General features: G+C 35.7%; 1 protein-coding gene across 1 annotated transcript in view; it reads left to right on the top strand.

Moving 5' to 3' along the window:
- Nucleotides 1-23,436, top strand: part of sv2ca (synaptic vesicle glycoprotein 2Ca) — a 76,767-nt gene that overhangs the window by 23,690 nt on the left and 29,641 nt on the right. Inside the window, exons 2-3 of the mRNA XM_088912058.1 lie at nucleotides 5,336-5,516; nucleotides 15,752-15,903. Coding sequence (XP_088768184.1) covers nucleotides 5,336-5,516; nucleotides 15,752-15,903 — 333 coding nt within the window. The remainder of the gene's footprint in view (nucleotides 1-5,335; nucleotides 5,517-15,751; nucleotides 15,904-23,436) is intronic.

Below are 23,436 nucleotides of genomic sequence, written 5' to 3' on the forward strand. Positions count from 1 at the left end.
TCAGGGATGAGGGTACCTGGGTTAGAAATAAATATGTTTGAGAAATAGCAAAGAAACAGCAAGGAAATATGAATTATATTGACTCCATTTGACCCTGGTTATTGTAGAAAATGTACTGAAAAAGGTCGTGTTTTGTGGGACCTGATATTTTCGGAACCTAAAGGCATGTGAGGTAAAAATAATGTTTTTCTTTTACTACAGGTACTGTACTGTAGGTGTTTTTTTAATCAACAAAGTGAGTATGTTGACTCCTCTTTTAATTAAAGTTCAGCTGGTGCTTTTTGTAAAATAAACTGCCAAAGATTTAATAGCATTTCTGCGTCACTCTTCTTATTAATACTCTTGCTGATTGAACACAGAATCCTAAAGAAAATCCAAGGCCTTCTACAGGACAGATTGACTTCAGTATGACCATGTCAGAAGGTCAGAAATTCAATTACAGAAATGGCTGCACCAACCCTTTTTTGAGAAAACAGGATCAGACAGCACAGACACACACTACTACAAATTACATTCCATAGCTGTTTTCCTAAAAGAGTTTGGAATGTTTGTTTATTTGTACTGTTCGATGCAGCATTTAAGACATTAAAGTGTTTCATTCAATTAAAAGAAAACACTTTTTCCGCTTTAGTTTGAGATTTGGTCTTGGTTGATGGTATTGATAAAGCAAATTATCCTTATTTTTACACACATGACATTTCTGCTTTCTTGACATATAACTGTTCAAAACTGTTAATTGCAATTAAATGACTGTATCAGCGTCAATGCATACTATATAATCAACCCCAGTTTGAGAAATGGTAAATTTTCTAAGTTAATGTACTTTTTTAATCAAATGGGAGATTAAAAGTAATTGAGTGGTAAAGAGCTTGTTTGCTTTATTCATTCCTGCTGCACTGGCACATTTCTGGTGGAGTGCATTTAAACTCCTACAGCTGTCATGTGTAATGGATTGCAGGGTTAGTCAAGTAGCTGCCTCATCACATCTGCACGCTATGATAATGAAACCAAGTTGTGAGTATCTTTCACATCAGAACAGAAAAATAAAGGGCTAGTGTTCTTGCTGGGAATGGAAGGTGTGGAGCTATTCTCTTACAAGAAAAAAAACTGCATATTTATTAGCAAATTTTGATTTAGGTAAGAGGATATACTGTACAGCAACTGGGGTCAGCAAAACCCCCAAGATCTGGGCTTTCTTTGTTAATATGCATGTGCATTCAATTTCTAAGGTAAGATTTTGAAATGTATTATCAGTTATCAGTGCCGTTTAGGGCAATTTAGGCAACTTTCCCTTTTGGAGCAATGCAGTGTAAGTAAAAATGGAAGAAAACAAATTCTGAAGATATCACTGAAATAACACTTTTCCTAAATATCATTTCTGCCCTAAAACACAGCCATGCCATCAAAAACTATCTATGTTTTGCAGGAATCCTAACCCTAACCCTAGCTTTGGGTTTGCGCTAGGTTAGGGCTAGGGTTCAGAATTTCTTCAAAGAATTAATGCAACCTTCCACTCATTGGAGTGCAAAATATACAGTACTTCACTGAAACAAAATATGTGTCAGAAATGGTTAAACAAACACACCAAACGAAAGAGAACGTACCAACCAAGAGTAAAATTCTATATTTTCACAAGTGTTCTACTATTGTTGGATGGTTTCAGGCTTACATTACAGTACTGTAGATACATTGTTTACTCCATGATACTGGCTACTACTTTTTACGAAGGACTTATTGTCTTCCAAATGAACTTGGTTGCCAGTAGAGTAATTGAAGAGAAGTATTAGTGCTTAAAACTTTCAATAGGTATAGAAAAGTCCAGGCAATATCATTTATAAAAAGTAAATGGACAAGTCATGTCAGGGTCATGTACTGTATTTTTCCTAAAACATTTCTAACTCATTAAAAAAATGAAACAGCTGTAACATGTGGTTTCCCATCTCTATCCACATAGTTAGATATCATATTTCCTTTTTAGTTACAATATTATTTTTCTTTCATGTTTTTGTCACAAGTGCTTAAAAAGTTTAAAAAATACTGCATTTAGTACAGTGTGGGAGTCTTTATTATCCCCAAGGGGGCAATTTGTTATATTTACTTAAGCTATAGCAGTATTTCGAGGTTAGTTGGATTTGCTTTTATTCTAAAGTGATGTACACTTTTTTACAGGAAATTTAGATTCTTTTAAAGTAAAACGTTATAGCTGACTTAATATACAGGTAAGATTACGAAGAAATGGCCGTTCCAGGTACGTTCTTTACTCAGATTTTATTCTAGTTAAAGAATTATACTGTACATCTTATTAATCATGTTATCATTTGGGTTCCTTTAAAAGTCTGCCTTTAGTAACCTGAGCCCGGAATTAGATGGTCCTCCAGTTTCATTACAAGGACGCAGTATATTAATGAGTGCAAAAGCTGTTTCGTCATTCGGAGACTGTGGCTTTTATCTTTTGAAAAAACAATATTCATCACATTTTGTTCCACAATTATAACTGCTTTCACAAGAGTTTGGTCCACTGTAACATTTCATTCAGTTACCTACAATATAAACAGATTTAATACACTGCATTTCTTTCAGCAAATGTGTCCCTGTATTATAACATAATCCCACTAAGAGCTACTTTGGCTGTCAGCCACTGTGCACACACAGTTACTCTTTGATCTCCTAGCAGATGAGTGGGATGAAACCACTGTTTTCAAAACCCTCTTTTCCTCTCTCTAAGTCACACATAGGATATTAATATTTTAGATTGCCTCACTTTCCAGGTGAACATGTAGTGTGCATGTATCTAAAATGACACATGAACAAGATAATGTTTACTTCCGACTGCAAACACCCGTCACTTAATGTAAGATTCCACAATAATGTTTCATCAATGAGGGGTGTGGCAGAAGCTTTCTGTAATTTCTTCTGTAATGTCGTGGATTTCTGACCTTTTGACTTGGCATCATAGTGGGGTCAGTTTTCCCTTTCACAAGCCTTAGTTTTCATCTGGAAACTCTTTATGGTCAGTGAACAGGAGAATTAGTGGAATGTATGGCACTGACACAAAGCAAAGCCTTTAAACCAGTGAAAGCACATTTTCACATGTGCTTGCTTCCTGTCATTCAAATGGAACAACAAAGAACAAACTCATTATTTTTACAGGAGAAATCTTGAAGTCCTACCGACAGACCAGAGGAATTTAAAAAATAAAACAACTGAGTTTACAACCTAAGCTATAGTGTTGCTGGTGTTCTATTGTTTAAGTTTTATTTTTAAATCACCAGTTTCATGTTCAAACTGTAGTGCAAAGTCATTGCTCACTCCAATGTCTGCTTTAGAATGCACTCAGCAAGTATATCTTAACATACTGTAACAGCCAAAAACCTTATCAGCTTCTAATAGTCTCATACTATCATTTTCTATATTTTTAAATACAATTACTTATGCATATAATGAAACATGCTGCATTTCAATAAAGAATTACATTAGGACTAAAGGTTAATATTTATGGGGACAAGTTGACAAAGTAGCATGGTAATTGTTTTGATCCCAGATTTTGCAATCAGATTTTTTGTAATATTTGCTGTCTTATTAATGTAACAGAAAATGATTTGCTAGAGACAATCAACTATTACATATATCTGAACCTACTGTAAAACATTTATAGAATGGCTGAAGCTTTTAATAAAATAAATTAAAAGGGGTTATGATCAATTGAAGATGAATCAATTAATCATTCCTCGGGATTTTGGATTAGTACACTCATTGATTACTGCACTCATTGATAGGTTTTCCACATAATGTAGTAAAAGTAGAGTGTGCAGGAAGAAAATATTAAACATCTTAATGTCACAGAGAAGTAAGGCAGGAAAACATTGCATTTAATTCCTTTCCTTTCATAATAGTATCACATCTGGGTAGCAAGAGTGCAGATTTCTCTTCTAAGGAAATGTGTTAATTTAAACCTGTACCATGACAGCAAATGTACAGAATAAAATGGTCCTATTCTTCTATTATTATTAAATTATAAATTGTTTAAATTGTATGTGAAAGTAGCATATGACATATTAGGTGTTATTGACAAGTACTTGTAAAAATGTACCATCCCATCCTTTTGAAGTCTCTCACTGAAGTTGCATATTATTATAAATAGTTATTAAATAATCCTTTAGATTGGATTAATAATAAAAACATAAGAAAGATCTAGAAACGAGGAGTTCGGGATATTCGGCCAATCTTGCTTGTTGCCCGATTAGTAGAAAATCTTAAATTACATCCAGCCATTTGTGCCCAGAGTTTGTGCCTCAAGCAGCTGGCTGGGGTGCCTATTCCAGATACCCACAACTATTTGTGTAACAAAGTGTTTCCACCCAAAATGAATTCCCCTTAAAGGTTAATTGAGTCTCAATTTCTCAGACCGATTATTAAAATTACAAACAAAATTAATTGACAGTATTGCAAAATGTACGAATTCTGAATTAAGTACAAGATTGTGAATTTTGTGAAGGTACTACAGAATATGGTCAAAATGTTGTGGCAAACCATTGGTCTTGACATTGGAAGTTTTATAAGTTACTGTGTACAGTACATTTTACTTTTATTATGGCTTTAAATTCATTCATCAACAGTGATTCTTTCTATCCCTTAAATATAACAATAGCATTGCATTTACCCTTTAAGTTTCCAATATTGTCTTCTCGATCTTGATTCACTGCTGTCTGTGAAATAGTCCTCGAGGTTTAAACTCATTAGTATTTTCTGTTAATCTCCTCTGTTCCAGACTAAAAAGATTTATCTCCCTCAACCTGTCCAAATATGACAGCTTCATTATACCATGATTCCAAGATCAAATAAGATACAGCTTAGTTTTCCTTTTTTGAGGCATGTGAAGATATCTTTCCATTACATATGTTCAGATAGGGATCCCTCTCTGAGAATATACAGTGGGAAGACACCTGCCTTACAATGGTTTCAGAATGGAAGTAAGCAAAACTTGGTGTTAAAAGGAGAAGTAGCCTTTACCTTGTGTTGATTATGGATCCACCACTAATTTTTAATTTGCCATGGAACTGAATATTCTTATTTTTTATGTTATTCATGTTAGTGTCAAAACAGCTTATCTAAGTCACAGTCCTCGATTAAATGTGTTTCTAAAAGTTTCTTTGGAGGTTGTAATTCTGAGCTACTGAACAACCCAAAATGTCCAAAAATGTTTCCAGCTACCTTTAGAATTTTCTTTGAATTATTCTGTCTAATGAAAATATGGGATCTTTCAAAGATAATATCATAGCTGTAGTGAATTGGTTGGTTTCCCAATAGAAATGTTGTCCCTTTTCTGTCTCTGCAGGTAGCATCGTGTACTTGGGAATGATGGTAGGGGCATTCTTCTGGGGCGGCCTGGCTGACAAAGTGGGCCGGAGGCAGTCACTTCTAATCTGTATGTCTGTCAATGGATTCTTCGCTTTCCTTTCCTCCTTCGTTCAGGGCTACGGATTTTTCCTCCTCTGTCGCTCAATTTCAGGATTTGGGTAAGTGTTTTTGCCTATCACCTTTTGCCCCAAGATACTTTGTACTTGAGTGTTGTCATGGGAGAATGAATGAAGTGCTGTACAAACAGCAATGAATAATTATTCCAATGCTATTTGTAATGTGTGGACTTCTTCGATAATTAGAAAAATTTGAACTTTAGCTTAAGACAGAGGAGAATATTGTAAACAAACAAAAACAAGACAAGATATTGTTTCCTGCACAAGGAATTACAAGGTGTAAATATTATTGACTTGTGAGGAATTCTGCAATGATACCACTATTAATATTTTCATTTTATTTGTTTTGAAACTCTGTTTTAACATGCATTGGCCATATTACAGTATGTATAAGATGTTATTATACAAGCTTTCAGCACTCACACGATAGAAATTGTTGTTACTTACCTCAAATTCAGAATATTTATATTTGCTCAGCATTATACAGTAGCTCACTTGAAGAGATGGTTCTTGATTTGTGCACAGGCCTAATCCGGTCTTGGGCTAGTCAAATCCAAATACTTGCGGTTCTGAAGCTAAAAAAAAGAAAGAAATTAAATTCAAAAAGGAGAATAATTTAAAATAATAAACGACAAGCATTAGAAATTATGTTTTTGGATGATGTGTGGTTCTTAGTTTCTGAGAGGAACTACTTAAAAAGACTGCTAGAGTGGCCTCAGTCTTACAATAAGTCAAGAATTGCTTTCAGTGCAAATTTCCTTTGCCTTCATAACTTTTCCCCAGTTACTGCCTGTCATTTATTTGAGGTTAAGGAACAAGCAGTGCCTATTTTTGCTGTCTGGCACAAGACCATAGCTAAAATGGGAAATAAAAAAAGTCTGCATAGCTAAGTAAATGTGCGTCACTGCATTTCAATATTAATTTAATTCATTTGACTGTTCTTGTCCTTGCTTCTAAATGGTTTTTGCTTGCCAAAACAGGACCTGCCAACCCTCTGACTTATGGCAGTGATAGCATGAGGGCAATTAAGAGAGTTCGTAGCAACTGTCAAGGACAGAAAGTAATTCTTGGACACTTTTTAAAAGTCTTCAATCTTTCTTCAATATGCACTGTACATACAGTAAACAAAGCAAATCCAGCCTCATTAGCATAATGCAATTCCTCATTCAGAAAAGTAGGAACCATGTTAGAAATGAAACTCCTTAAAGCAAGCAAAGCATTCTAAAGCACTCCATAAAGAAAGGATTATACAAATAAGGCAATCTAAAAGATAGTAGCTGTCTGAAAAAGGTAATGCTTTACCAAACAAAATATACTTAAATTTAAAACAAGAACCCTCTCAGTTTCATAGGTCCAACTCATACAGTACATATTCTTATATTATTTTGTAACTGTCAATTTAAGTTTTTTCTCTTCTCTGCCCATCTGGACACCCTGTAATGTCTGTCAGTGTAATTGTTGAAATTATCATTTGCACGGATTTTCAGCAGAAGACAGGGCATGACACTTTATACACTTGTAGATTATCTTTCTTTTTTTTTTACCTTAGCTGTTCACTGAAAAAAAATAAATGACTATTACAATTAAAGCTGTTGGAAACTTTGTATTTCCAAACTACAATGAGGAACAAAAAAATAGAAGTTTTCCACTCTACATCATAGTGCATTCATTCTTCCATAATTGTATTAATTTGCTGTAATAAATGTTATTCATGCTTTCTCCTAAGGCTAGTTATATTAATTGTTACATTAAGTACATTACAATCTGTACTTTAGGGTTGACAAAGTAAAGAAAATGGAACAGTTTAAGTTCTATTATCAGTCTAATATAAGTAATTTGGTGCTATACTGTAACGAACGGCTGACATACTGTACAGTTTGTACTAGCCAGTTACAGCGTGGTGATGGCATCGCCCTCTACTCCCCTGCACAGAACAGGGATGTTGGCCGCCAAGGCCTTATTAGCTCAGCTGGCAATATCCCAATTGAGTGATGCCAGAGACTCGGGTTTGATCCTGAGGCAGGGGATGAGCTGGGAGTGGCAAGGGCATAAAACCACAAGGAACTTGCTACTTAAGTCAAGATGGAGCTAATGTGAAGAATGTAGCTATGTTTTGCACAAAGGAGGACAAAGTTCTGACAATACCAAGAGTAGGTCTTGGCTTCAGCTTCATAATGCACCTATTGATGCCTTTTGCACAGGAAGAGATATTGACAACTTGATTGAGACATCAAAAAGCCATAAACACTACCGTTACAGTAATAATGAACGGGATGCCTTTAAATCCATTACAAACAATACATGCATTATTTTCTAGCCAGTGAATAAAGATGGTGACTGTGCTCTTAATGACTAAAACATTATTCGATCCTATGCTTTATACAAAACTACAAGGTGATTCTTTTCCTAACCTTAAGTCAGAAATTATTTCTCTACAGTTTGAACTGGTTGTCATTCAGAGATTGGACATAAATACTTGAATAACCTAAATCCATATTGAATGTTGTGCCCAATGTACAAGAAATATTAGTAGATCCACCAGGAAGTCTTATTACAGTCTTACAGACAGCTCTTTAATGGAACAATTCTCTGTTTATATAGATATGAATTTAACACCATTAGTGAAAAATTTGACTTCTTATCTTAAGGATACTGTGGATGTTCTTGTTCATTTAACTTAAAGTTAGAAGGGCACTATATGCTTTTGGTTGTACTAGAGGTCATTATTTACATTTCCCCATAATAAAGGTTTAGCATCAGTTTAACATAATGAGTCATTAATCAAAATTGGTGATACTTATAATCTTCCCATTAATGTTTTGGGATTTGTATTCTTACAAAAAATTAATTGCTATATGAAAACAATGTTTAATTACACAAACTGTGTTTGCTCATGATGGGCTAGGTCCATTTTTAGACTCTAGGGTTACATAGTATCAAAGTGAGAAACATAATAACCATTCTATTAGACCTACTGATACAGTACAAATAGCTTTTTTTTACTTGCTGCAAGCTATCATGTCATGTCTTTAAAAAAGGACTACTGCTCACTCAGATCCCTGGAGTGAAACATATTTGTACATAATATGATTATTTTGAATTAGGAGCTAACAAATTACCGGTATACAGTATATACTAAACAAAATACAGTACATCCTAGAGGCTGCCTAAATGAGACCCAAAGGAAATGCATTCAAATATAAATCCTTTCATAAAAACTATGAAGACTAATCCTGCTTGTGTTTACCTCATTACATATTCTTTGGAAATACAAAAGTTACAAGGAAACATTGACTTGTCTTACCTTCGTAGTTTTGTACTATTATCATGCACTATACTGTTAGTGGCCAAAATTGATGATGGATGCATTCTTATAATGCAATATAAACTGTTTACATAGAGATTTAACTGTGTATTCGTCTGTGAAGTCAACTACTAATAGAAATTTATCCTTGTTATATATGTCTAGTTTTATGATTCCATAATTGTCTCATGTACTTTGTACTGTATATTTGTAGCTGTGCTATTTCATTGAATGCCTTGATTAATTACTAGACGATGGACTTGCCTGACATTGGTTCTGCTGAATATGGTTATATGAACTATACTGATGCAATCACTTGGCAGCACAAAGGAAAGCTGAAACATTTGCATGCTCTTCGCTCTACAGCATATCTTGAGCATGTGTCTGTGATGATTAAAAAGGTTATTATATCTGTTCAGTTCTGGCATTTCCAGGTCTGTTTTTTTTTGCCTTTCTATTTGGTGCATCTTTTGTTGGTGATTGCAAAAATGTACAGTATATACTGTAAGAAGTGGAGTCCAGCAAATCTTCCAGAGAGAAGTAAGGTTTGGCAAAGGAAGTCATTGCCATCCGTGTTGAAGTATGGAGTCAGATCATCCTTAATTTATTCTCCACTTCAGATAATCCTTGATTTATTCTCCACTAAATGTGGTAGACACAGGATACTGCCCAGTTTATGAAAGTAATACTTTCAGTCTGAACATGTCCCATTTTTGGCAGCTTATCAATTTCTGCTGCCCTAGGATGGCAGCCTGTGTTAACCACTGAAGCTCTGCCTGTGAATGAATAAAGATGTGCTCACAGTGAAGAAAATACAAAAGCTCCCGTGTCAATCTTGCTGGGCAGGCGGGGGGCAAAGGTCATACATCTTGAAATATCCTTGACCAGTACAATCAATTTGGTATGTTTATCCAAATCAGCCTGATTCCCATCTTGCAAAGCAGTGCACTTAGTCTAAAGCAAAAATCATTCTTTTCAAGTAATTTTTAAATGAATATTTTCATCTTGTATTTTGGAAACAAATATTGATCATGTACTTGTGTGAAAATTATCACATATGTACACGATAGCTTTGATGGTTCAGTAATTTAACCATTAAATGTTAAAACAGACTGTTTCATTTCTAGCTGTGTGGTGTTCCATGTTACAGAAAGGTGTCCTGGTTTTATACACTTAATTGATGAATGTGTCTGTATAAACATATAGAATATTAACATATCCAGTTGTGCACAAGTCTTCAACACAATCAGGACTTACAATATGTGCATTTTATGAGCATAAACAATTTGCTCAGCCTCCACTAGTGTTTTCTACTACTATAAAAATTGAATTCTGTTACTGTAATACAGCTTAAGTTATATACGTAGTAATCCTGAACAAAAAAATTATCAGACTATTTAAAAAGCTCAATATAGGCAAACTATAGATGAAGGCAAATGTGAAATATTATAGAAGCTAATCCATCACATTTATTAATTAAATATAATTGGGATATTGACACCTGTTCTTCACCATTAACATTATTTCTTCTAAAATACAGATGTATAATAAAATAAAATAAAATAAAAGTGGATACAATTTCAGTAGAAGCTCATAAAAGAATTGTTTCTGTGAAACAAGCTGAAATATAATGCAATTTGATCCTCTAGGAACAAAATAATATTGGTTTGTTTCCATAGTGCAAAAAGACCTTTGCCCAGCAGTGTACATGGGGACATTAATAAATGTGTGTTGTCTGCTCTCTTACTTACTGTATATTCTCACAGCAGTTTAAACTAAACATACTGTAAGCTATTAACGCAATAAAATCAGTTTTCACAGAGCAGGTAAATGTACTTGTAGCTCAGGTGGTCAACACAATTTGTAGTTGGTGGAAGCAGTTTTTTGCATTACCTTAAAACATAACTAGAAAAGAATGAGGATTCATTTGTGCTTCTTTCTTTTATGAAAACTTCAACATGCTGACCATTACATTCTGATTGTACACTGATTGAACAGGGTTCAGTGTTCTCACAATTTTCATGTTAATTGAATGCCTTTTTACAAGATGGCATGGTATTTGTAATCTTGATGGTCATGCGCTACTGTACATATAAACATCCATGTGGTCAAATATTAAAAATGATACTGGAATCCTTATCATCAAAAACACGTGTCTGTTTTGATTAATAATAGGGTGAGAAAGAGTGAGTGAATAAGTGAATTGGGGTGGTGTGGTGACTCTGTGGCTAAGGATCTACACCTGTGGTTGGAAGGTTGCTGGTTCAAATCCTGCGGCTGACAGAGGAATCCTACTCCATTGGGCCCCTGAACAAGGCCCTTAACCCCAACTGCACTAGGGGTGCTGTACAATGGTTGACCCTGCACTCTTACCCCCATGCTCTCTCCCTATCAGTCTGTCTCATGGAGAGCAAGCTGGGGTATGTGAAAAGACAAATTCCTAATGCAAGAAATTGTAAAGGGTTAATAAAGTGATGATGTTATTATTGAATAGCACAATTATCAAACACTTATACACTGGTTTAGCTTCTCAGTTTTTTCACATCATGCAGGTACAGTAAATTGTTGACTTTGATGTTGCTGTATACAGTAGATAAATAGTCTTCTTTTATGAACATTTCAAATAAGAGTTTAATCAATGAAACTGATGGTACAATATATATCTCCTATGAAGGCACCACTAATGTTCTCTAAATCACCATTATATGTTATTCACATACTGTTAGTGTTTGCCTGTAGTACAGCACATCAACTGATGATTGGCCTATTTGGACCAATTTTCCCCCAGACCCCATCTGGACTGTGTACCCTGTCTTAACTCAAGTCACATTGAGTCACAGCATCAAGACAAGGCAACAAACACTTGATGCTGTTACACATGTAATGGCGTTCTGTTTATGTCACATGTCTCAAATCATACATCTTTAAATTTTCACGTTAATCATTCAGTTTCCTAGTTAGCATTGATATCCTTTTTGCTATCTCATTTTGTAGCATCATTTTGAATGATTAAACAGTAAAAAAAGTTTTAAACCTACCAAGGGCCCACTCAGGTTTGCCCATGTAACGAGTGGCATTATTTCCAGGATACTTTGCATGTAGCACAATTTAATATATACAGTTCTAAACTCCACCCTGTCCCCGGAGACATCATCATCTGACATAATTTATCCTGTGATGTAAGATGAATGCTTTTACACATATTATATGCAGCAGAATAAATAACCTAACCTGTCATGTCAAACAAGCTGGTCCTCTGGGATCTTTAACTTAATCTTTCTAGAACATAAGGTTTTGTCATCAATAGTCTTCCAGTGAGCTGATACAGATAATGGGCCACGCAACTTCTCTTGTTTCTAACCTTTCTTATCTTCCTATTTTTCTGTTGGAAGAACCTTATATTGTTCATAAGGCCGTATATAATTGAATATACTGAATACATTCATATTCAGTAAATGATACTTATTATATATTATGTAGCAAAATTGATCTGATCAAAGTAAAGTAGTAGTCAATTTATATTATGTAGCAAAATTGGTCTGATCAAAGTAAAGTAGTAGTCAATTTATTAGCCTGGATGGGATGCCAGTCAATTGAAGGGCACACTCCAATATTAACACACACATACAGTACTCATACCAGGACCTTTTTTACCAGAAACTAATTACCCAACCAGTATGTTTTTGGACTATGGGGGAAACAGGAGTATCCAGAGAAATCCCACATGAACAGAGAGAGATCATATCCACGCAGATAACATCCTGGGAATTCAACCCAGGGCCCCAATGCTGCAGGTTAGCCATCCTGACCACTGCATTACCGTGCCACCAAAAATGCTAAGCTTTCAATGAAAAGGAATTGTTGCTGTTGTTTGGTTGTCATGGGTTAACAGCTTATAAAATCAAAATGCTTCCATATTATGAAGTGTTGGGAAGTGTCCAGGACTCATCTCTTAAATTCCATTTGTCCTGTCAGAAAATAAAATCCTTGCATTGCTTAGTTATGGGAAATATCAATTTTGCATAAATAAATTAAACTAAAACCAATTTATTGGCCCTATTTTTGTCACAGTCCCAAAATGGTAAAGCCAGTCAATTTATTTAATATACTACTGGCTGTCCTGATTCTAAATCAGCTAAATGCAATAGCCCATTGAAGGACTAAGACGACAGAGTTCCCATACCAATAGAAAAATTGCAGTCATTTTTTTATCATGTCAGCTTTAAACAAAGTGCCTCTTCTCCTTCTTTAGATAACAGTCTTCACCTGACAGAAGATACATTAATTTACCTTGATCAGTCTGTATTGCAGTGCTCATTTCACTTTACCTCCTGGCTTTCTTCCAATAGCAAACGAACACTGAAGTACCTGCAAGCCTGTAATTAACTCAATAAATGTCCTAATTAATATGTTTCATGGTCTAAAGCATGAGACAGATTTTTTGTTCTTTCTGCTGCACTGCAGTGCAATGTGACTAATAAAATACAGATCTACAGTACGTAGACTCTAATAAGTATGTAGATTGCAGTCATTTTTATTTTTTTTTTACCATTTTATGTCTGTTTTACATTTTTCCCATTTACCCCTAATCAATAGTTTAACTATTCACCATATTAAATAATTTACTATCTTTATGGAATAAACTACCTTATGCTATCTGAAGGGATGACATGGAGGCCTAGTGGTAAGCACTGTTGTCCTGGAGACCTGGGACTCGCGGTTCAATGTCAGACCTGGGGTGCTTTTCGCCTAGTGCTCTGGTTTCCTCTGGAGACATATTGGAGGCCACATAACTGTAGGTCAGTTGGCTTCTGGGAAAATTGACCCTGGTGTGAGAGTGACCATATGTATTTACAGTATGTCTGTGTGTCTGCCCTGAGATGGACTGGCATCCTTGTCCCAAGTGTATCCTGTCTTGTGTCCGTTGCCTGCCAGGACAGGCTCTGGCTTCCTTGTGACTCTGAATTATAGTATATGAAGTGGCTAGAAAACAGATGGATATTTACCTGAAGAGTTATAAATAGGGCATATAGCTCATTTAAGGATGAGTTTAGGAAGATAAACTGAAAAGCATGCATTTACAGACAGTGATATATTTTTTAAATAGGTATACACTAAAAGGACAAAATTCTTGAAAACATATTAAAAATATGTGAACATTTTTTGAGACACAAAATGTCTTAGTGAAGCAGTAGTATCTAATATTAAATGTATGCACCTGGGGAAGACAGGCAGTCTTGAAATTGCCAAACTTCTTCATTTAGGCTTTCTAATGTATATTTTCAGTGGTCACAATTTCTTTGCATCTTTGATGATTTTAATGGTTGCCAAAAATATCACAAATTAAAATAAAAACTTAACATTATCTATATTACTTTTGTACTCTTAGAGGGTCCTAAACTTCAGATATTCATTAGAGTCATTACAGATACCGCAATTGTCCAATAAACACACAGAACAATAGATACATGGTAGCCAACTAAGAAGTGCAGAGTGCAGAGGTGCGCTGAATTCTGAGGCATTACGCAGTTAGCTGCTAATGATCTGTACTGCCATGGGGTAAAAGCTATTGTTAAGCCTTGTGGTTGATGTATTTCAGTGGCTCATGAAGCAGGTATCATAAATGTACTTGTAATAACACTTTAAGTGCACTCAAGAAATTGTTGTGGTGAGCATCATTGATTGTGAAACCACTTTCCTACTGTAAATATTCAGCTTTGTGAATGTTAGACAGAACCGCAGGCAAAGGATCTGCTTCTGATTGCATTTACTGTGTTTCTTAAGAATACTGTAAGTATTAATCCTGGTGTTTGTTCCTTTTCCTAGTAAAGACTTGAGAGTTTCTCCATTGGTATTAACAACTGTGATGCTGACTATTCCTCTCATACTTTGGAATTGACTGATAGTTTCAACAAGATATTTTCTACAAATCATCACAAAAAACACATTGGTGGATTCTAAGCAAGGCAGTTTATTCTTATTGTACATTAACCAATTGCTTTATCCTGATTAGTTGATGCATAGAATATCAGAGAAGAAATGACCAATCATCAGCATTCTCTGTATGTTACAAACTTAGGTAATTTCTTAAGACAATTTTTTTTTGTGGCAATTTAGAAGATATTTAGCCTCTGATGGTTTTCACTCTGGTCAATTGTGTGAGTGAAGTAATTTAGTTGCTTCATTTTGGTTGGAGCTGTCTCCTGTTCCTACCAATGAAATGTGTTTTCTGACAGCTTTGAGGAGATGTGACTCCATTGCTATAGAATAATATCAGCACATGCAATACACCATAGCACTTTCCTGCGAATATTCAATTCCATAATTAAGGACCAAGACATAACTCATCTTAGCAATTGTGTAAAATTAGTGAGCCAAAAGTTGTGTGTTGGTGCTCTGCATCATAAAAAGTTGTCCTCCTGCAGTAGTTCAGATATTTCTCTGGTGTGCTGGCCCCGAATGGATTCCGAGAGGAGTGACTGCACTGCAGTACTTGGCTAACATTGCTTTTCTACAGACCAGCTGTATTCATATCTTTAGTTCAGGTAGGTAGCTGCGTCTACATGCGTAGGCTGCAAAGGAACAAGTAAAGGTTTATTCCATGCTGTAAAAAGAAGAAAGAAAACACAATGTTTCGGCTGTGGAGCCTTCTTCGGGTGTGAGCCTTCTTTCACACCTGAAGAAGGCTCCACTGCTGAAATGTTGTTTTTCGTTTCTTCTCTTTTCAGCATCGAATAAACCTTTACTTGTTCATATCTTTTACAGGCTCAGTTGCTAACTGTTTGGAATCCAGGCTATTAATCGACTTTCATACAGTATGTTTAGCAAAGTCCATTTTGTGTCCAAGGTTATTGCATGTAAATCAAACAATAATGTTATAATGCCACAACAATGCTATACAGTATGACCAGGCTCTATGCTTTCTAGGCTCTATGGTCACTGGCCCAGCTGACAATGTGTCCTGTCCCTGCAGGATTGGCGGAGCAGTGCCCATCGTCTTTTCCTTTTTCTCGGAGGTCCTGGCCAGGGAGAAGAGGGGTGAGCACCTCAGCTGGCTGTGCATGTTCTGGATGATTGGGGGAATTTATGCTTCAGCCATGGCCTGGGCCATCATCCCACATTATGGTGAGTGATTAACCCACAAGAGCCCCTTGCTTTCCCTACTGATGGAGTCAGTACCATTCAACTTGGAAATGTCCTGTTGGCTCTGAACTAAGCTTCTCACACATGTGGACACATTCTCAAAACATCAGAAACCTTGTAGTGTTTTTTAGCCGAAACAATGATTTTTTCGCTATCGTGAATAAACAAGGAAACAATTTTCATTCTGCAAGGAGCCAATGTACTGAAATGAATTGCTTGAGTTTATTTCATATTATGATATTGTAATAGTTGCTTTGCAGGAAGTGCAGGTATTCAAAGCAATGAAATGAATTTCATGTACAAGTAGTTATTAATATTTTAAGATCTTCTGCTGTGCTCATTTTCAACTTTCAAATTCCAAAATATATAATTAATCGTGTTTCATGTATTTTGTTAAATATTTCTGACCATTATAATCAATACTTAGTTAATACCACAAATCAGTCAAATATTGTTCATATTGATCATTTATGTTTATTACAACATTGCTAAACTGATACTGTACAGTCATAGTTTGATGGTCCTTTTTCCTTGGATTGCGAAATGAACAAAGTGAGACAGATAGTTATAGCAACTTAATTTTCACATTTCCCACAATGAATATAGATTTTTTAACCCCAGTGTGTTTAGACATTTCTGCTTTTAAGCATTATCAGACAGAGCTATTTAATATTCATATATCTTGGTATTCATAGCAGCATCTGCTTGCTCTGAGGTTAAGCTAAAAATCTAATATTTAGGAAATGTAACTACAGTGCTGTAATTATGTTTTTATTCAGTAAAAGTTCTGAGCACAATATTGTGATTAATTCAAAATGAATTTTTCAATCCAAATGCTTCCAAAGTCCCCAGGTTTGAAGATCAGTTCTCCTTCCTTTTGTTTGCGAGGAAACATTTGTTCCTTAACACTGATACACTCCACAGGTGGTGATGCCTTCAGCAGTCTGATCGTTGCTCCTGAAGTGTCAGACAAGTGGAAATGCTGTAGTATTAATTTGAACTATTTGTACTGTAAATATGTTCCACAAAGTGATCGCTCAGTTTTTCCAGTGTGTTGCTGGTTGCAATTTTAACAGGTGAATTAAATGCAGAAGCTTATTACTCACCTGCATGTGTATGTAAAGTTTTGGAAGATGGTGACTGATAAATAATGAGTTATGACAAACAGAAGAAAAACAGATAATATTCATACCCACAATTCACCGCTGCTTTTAAGTCCAACACTAACCTGGAATGGTGTTTGTTCGAACATGGAAAGCAACTGCTTACTGGCATTGAAAAGTGTTCCCTGCAAAAGGCATACGTGTGCTGGTTTCAGTCAACGATATTCCATCTGATAAAACAGCTGTCCAATGCTGCTGACTTTGTTTTTTTATGCAAAAATGGAATTAAAAAGGCAGTTTGATGGTTCTGCTTCCTTGCATTTTGAAATGGCCAGAGATCTATAGACAGTCATCGCAATTTTAAATATTTCCATAAATCCATTGAATATTTGCTTGGACAATCTACCTCCCTACCTTAAACATATTCATCATTTTGACCTTAAGCGCATTTAAACACTAAAGCTATAATTACACTAATTCCCAAATAGGGGTTAAACAGGGGTCTGTGGTTGAAGGTTGAAGGTAGTGGTTATCAATTATGTCTAATCTGAGAAAGGTCATCTCTTTGAAATCAATTACAAACAATTGCAGTATTTAGTTGACTGCCTTGACAAAAGACACACAAAGCATGATTAAATGTATTTTAAGATGTTTCTGTTTCTAACATTGTGGAATGATCATAATAATTTACTTATATATTATAAGGTATACTAATTCCCATATTAGTCATCCCTGTGTTCTATGCATACTGTATCTAATATGTTTGAACAGCTGGAGGATATTTTTGTAGAAACATGTAATATTACACTAAAAGTCATTAATTAATTCTTCTGCCTAATGCCTGTCATTTCACACTTCAATGTTCTATTTGATTAATTATGCTCCCCTAGTCAAAGATAAAGTGGTTCATGAAGAAAAAAATGTAAAACAAAGTACCCATTTTCAAGCACTGCTTTTTCATCCAGATATCAGTACAGAATCATGTTTTTAGAGGTTAAAGGTAGCAGAGGCAAAAAAAATCCTGAAATATTATTGACCTATAGCTATATGACCTGAGCTATAATTTTTGAGAATGAAGATACAATGTTATAACAGAAATATCTGAAGTGAGATATCTGGGAGAATAATATGCCATACATTGTAAATTTAAAGGAAATAGACCTCAGTGAGGTTGTTTTTTCTTTCATTGATTAGCCATTTATTAATGAATAAAATCCACTGTATTTATTGTAAGGTTTGTTTAGCAACAGAAACTATGAAGCAGCAAGAATATGGGTGGTAGAAAAACAAAATTTAAAAAAGAGTGTTATTATGGATGACAATAACAAGAAAGACTATTTTTGTGAATGATTAAAATTAATATAAATGTTAATGTTTCTAATTGAAAATAGAAACTCAGTTTAAACTACACGTACACTATTTTATATGAGGGAAAAGTCTTGACTTTATGATTAATTTTCTCCTGCTGGGGATTTTATTAAACAAACGTTCCTTCACAGTGGTCACTACAGGAAAAAGAAAATGAGAAAAGGGGAAGTTAGACAATGTGTGTCTTTCCAAACTCAAATGGGTAGCTGGTTTGCTGTACCCATAATGACTTATGACGTGTAATTTCTCTAAGTGACTGGAGTTTGTGAGGTGTAGGTTAGATGATTAATGTGAGGCTGAACTGGGGTTATTCAAAGGACAAAACAACTACTGCAGCATAGAAGGGAGAGGGAGACATAGCACAGTGATTTATCACTTAGTATGAAGCAAATAAGCTGCACTCATCAATAAAGGAAAGAAATAACATAATGGAAATGATATAAAAGCAGCCTGGTTTGCCAGCTATGCTACATATTTTATTTCTCTTGATCAAGGCTAATTAGTTTTTCTCCTTGCTCTACAAAATTGAACATCCTGTCAATAATGAATAGTGTGTTATTTGCAAAGGAGCACTGAAACACCAGAACATAATGGGTTTTCAGGAAAGAAACTACCTACCTCAAACTCCGACTACAAACAGTGCCAAACAGAGCCCCAGTACAGTGGTGAAGGTACCGTAGGGTGATGAGTTTCATTGGTCTTGCTACTTTAGAGCCAGATCTCAGGCACAGCACAAAACATGAAAAGCAAGATGTTTCTAGAATTTTAGATTGAACTTCACAGTTACAGGTTACAGTTTGTAAATTCAAAAGAAATTCTGTCCTCTTTAAGAATGATAACCTAAACTAGAAACTTTAAGGCACTTTATTGTTCAGCTGGCTGGAAAATGTCTCTGTTTCTTTGGTACTGTGATCAGAAACATACTGGCAGTACATTGAAATACCTGCACCCATGCTGTATGCAAATAATGATATGCAAGTGAGACTTATACTGTATGTGTACCAGACAGCTAATAGCAATGAACTGTTAACCTTTTTTCCCTGTAAAAGTGTTTTGAAAACCTCCCTGGATCAATCCACACTGTCTTCCTCCATCTTTACTAACGATCCTGCTTTTTGTAAGAAAGCTCCTTCATTCCATTGACACTATATGGGCCAAAGTTTACTGAAACTGCAAAACCTCTCAAAACTCCATATTTTACAACTCACCCACTGCATTTAAAAATTGTCCTACTTACTATCACATTGTCATTCCTGTCGCTGATCCTTTGCACAAAGACATTTATACAGTAGCGAGCTACACAAAGGCTTTTCACTAGTAGTCATTGATCCCCCATATGAGAGTATTAATATTAAAAAAAAAAACTTTATTGAGCAAACTGTCATAAAAAAGCACTCTGCTTTGGTTGCATTAGCTTCCTTTAGCTTTTAAGAGCTGCAGCTTATAATTGAGGTCAATTGATCACTTCTAGTTTTTTAACACTTTTTTTTCTGTAACACCACTCAGAGATGATTGGTTCTGCTGCATTGCTTTCCTTATTGACTAGCCATCAGCTCCAGATTCATTACAGAGACTTGTTTTCATTCCCATTCTTGTCTTTTCTTTTTTTTTTCTTTTTCAAGCTCTGTATAATTTGAGGTTGTGCTGGCAGAACTGACTCTGAGTTCTGGCCAAGGACTCTGCAGCTCTGTGTAGGTACATAAATCTCTGGGGCTGCTTCTCAGTCAGTTATACACTTTAGCCAATTACATACATAATCCTCGTAATGAGATTTTCAATGGCATCAGCTAAGCATTAAACATTAACCCTCTGGGTTTCTCCACTGCAGTCCTACAGAAAATGCAATTATAGCATCACGTCTTTGTGTCTGTGTTAAGAATCCTGATATCCTTCACTTCCCAGTGGTGTGGCTCCAGGGTTCCTTGACTCATAGTCATACACACTGTCATCAGTATTGGGACCCTCATCTAAAACAAATGTGCCCTCTCTCACACACACAAAATACATGCACCCACCCACGATACACACACGCACTGATGCCCACACACCATAACATCTCCCACGTACAAACGATTGGCTTCTGTTTGGTTTTTCAAATTTGACAAAGTTGGAGTCATTTTCTTGAAATGTGCCACACACATAAACCATTAAACCAGTATTTTAAAACCACTGTTTCTCTACCATGTTTTTTAGTTCAAGGAGTGGTTTTTGTCTGTATCTCTGAAGATCTCTCACTGGCCCTTATAGTACATTGCAAAGATCCTCCATGTTTTTGTAAGGTATTGTTTTGTAGCAAATGGTAGCCTGAACAAATATGAAGTATAACTCAAGAGAGTGTGGTTAGGCAGTGCAGATCTAGCAAAATCAATTATTTTGGCGAAAATGAATTGATCATACATTATTATAAAATGAAATATTTGTGGCACTTGATAGGAACATTATTTTCATTGCTTTTTCCACTAACACCAGCCTCTTCTAGTTTAGAAATCAAAGGGATCCCTGCTGCAATTTGCCATATCTTTAGGGGTGTCAAGACTGTGATCAATCATATCTTACTGACACACTGTACTGTATATCATATGAGCCATAAATCATCTGAGTCCTTGATCCCTAGAAGTTATATTCCAATTTAGTTGAAGTGAGATTCAATGCTGTCATAATGATAGAAAAAATAGAATCTTTCTAATGCCTGGAATCAATATGGTTAAAATTTTTTACTCTCTCTACCATTTCAGAAGCTCTCTAGCATACAATGAGTTAGAACATAAGAATAAAAGAAAGACTGCTTACAACACAAGACCACTCTGCCTGTATTTCTCATTTAGTTGTTAGTAATGCATTGACAGGGACTTGGCAGGACAACTTGTTCCAAACACTCATAATCCTTTGTTTACGGATACACCTCTTGTGTTCAGTTATAAAGGCTCACCCTTTTAATATAAAGGCATTTCCTCTGGAGTTATCCATCCATCCATTTTCTAACCACTTTATCAGATACAGGGTTGTCGGGGAGCCAGAGCCTATTTTGGCAATGAGCAGGTGCATATTCACATCAAAGCTAATTTTCCCAGAAACCAGTTAACCAGTATGTCTCGTGAGCATGAAGAGTACATTCGAACTCCATGAACAGGGGGGCATAGCATCCCAGTAACTGAACCCATGGCCGCAATGTTGCAAGACAGCAGTGCTGACCACTGTGCCACATCTTTTTTGAGTCACTTGTTCTTTGTTTTGTTGTCGATCCTGAAGGTTTTTTAGTTTGACTTTGACTTTGACTTAGAATACCATTTAGGATTTTAAATACAGTACTCAAATCAAGACTGTAATTTGTTGAAAAAACTAAATCTCTCAGAGATCATAAATGTTGGCTTAATTGACATGGACCTAGAACTACACAGAATTTGAATCTGTAAATTTGTTATTTTTCACAAAGAGTCAAGAAATGTTAAATATCTAAATATATACCGAATAGAGAAAAACGTGAGATATGCTGCTCCTCTCATAATATAAAATTGGATTAGAAACTGTCACAGACTTATGCAATTAGAAGCAATTCTTTCCCTCTTCCCAGTTTTGCCTCAGAAGCAGTTTATATGTGGCTTCCTTTTATTATTTGTGCATTAGATGCTTGCTTGGTTTTATGACTACAGACATTGGCATGTCATGTGTCAAGGGCATTTGATTTTTTCATGATTTAGAACAGACAATTACTTTATCGCTTTTGACCCCAACTCGCAAAACATACACACACACTGCTTTGGATTTTCCATTTGTCACTCAACCCAGCATGCTACCTTTGTGGGAGAACAAAAGGCAAATACTCCCGTCCGCAGGGATTTCTTGTCGGATTAATCTGTGAAGCTTTTGAATGTGTAGGAGGCTGTGATGTGTGTGTTTTCTAAACGTTAATTTGGGGGTTGTTTCCAAGCATCCTACACGCACACAACCACAGATCTAGAGATCATATCCATTGATGGTTACTGTTCAGTCTGATGAAAACCATTGAATAATGGGCAGAATTCTTCTAACAGTCTTACTCAGACAGCAAAAGAGCACATTTATCTAGGGTAACTTCTTTCCTTATTGTTTACATGTGGTATTTTATTCAACATATGTTACTATGGAGTAAATCATTTATAGAGTTCTATATTTAAGTATGGAGATTCCGATTTCTGCAGCCACAGCACACCTGTACAATTTAGTGCAGTCATCAATCATGTTTTGCAGAAGCAGACATTGACAGCCCTCATTGTCAGTGAAGGTTCTGGTTGTCACAGGATGCTTTTCTCTTTACACATTGAAACAACATGTACTTAAGATGGAAATTTAAGGCAAAAGGCACAGAATGTAACCTTGCAATTAACGCATTTTCACAGTTTCTTCATTGTTTTAATTGTTATCTGCCATGTTTAGATGTGTTTAAGGGGGAGAATAATTCGAAACCCCCTTAAATTAGCTGCCACTGTGTCCAGGGATGTTTATGTGTCTCCATTGTTTTCTTTCCATGCGCAAGACCTTGATATGAGATTCTGTATATTAACCTGTAAATAAATATGCAGATGAGAGCTACTGCAGATTAAACAGACATGTGATTAGACATTAAATTAAACAATATAAAATATTTTCACCCCTGTGTAATACAGTAGGTCTCATAGTATAAGATGAGACTATTATGGACTATAATATATAATATATGACTTGGGTTTCAGTTTTTGCAGGCTTGTCTTCTGCATGCTTAGACTTGGGCTCTCAAAGGGGCTTGAAAATACCTTTGCCCAAGTGCACACTTTACATTGATGTCATCACACTAATCACTGAACATGACACCCACTTTTCACTGAGGTTGGTACACAATTTGGAGATGGAATTAACAAGAGGAGCGTGTGACAGGTCTTTAGTGTACCATAAGATGGTTTCGGTAACTCCCCAGGATGCTGCTTTTTAACCTTCCTGTAATGGAAGGAGAGGTCCATTGTGAAGCCACCATTCTGGCTCAAAACCTGGGCTGCGGTGTTGCCTTGAGCTAAGATGGCTGTTGAGTAAT

Source organism: Atractosteus spatula, chromosome 3 (genome assembly GCF_055471065.1).
Source record: "Atractosteus spatula isolate fAtrSpa1 chromosome 3, fAtrSpa1.hap1, whole genome shotgun sequence".
In the NCBI taxonomy this organism is placed as follows: domain Eukaryota; kingdom Metazoa; phylum Chordata; class Actinopteri; order Semionotiformes; family Lepisosteidae; genus Atractosteus; species Atractosteus spatula.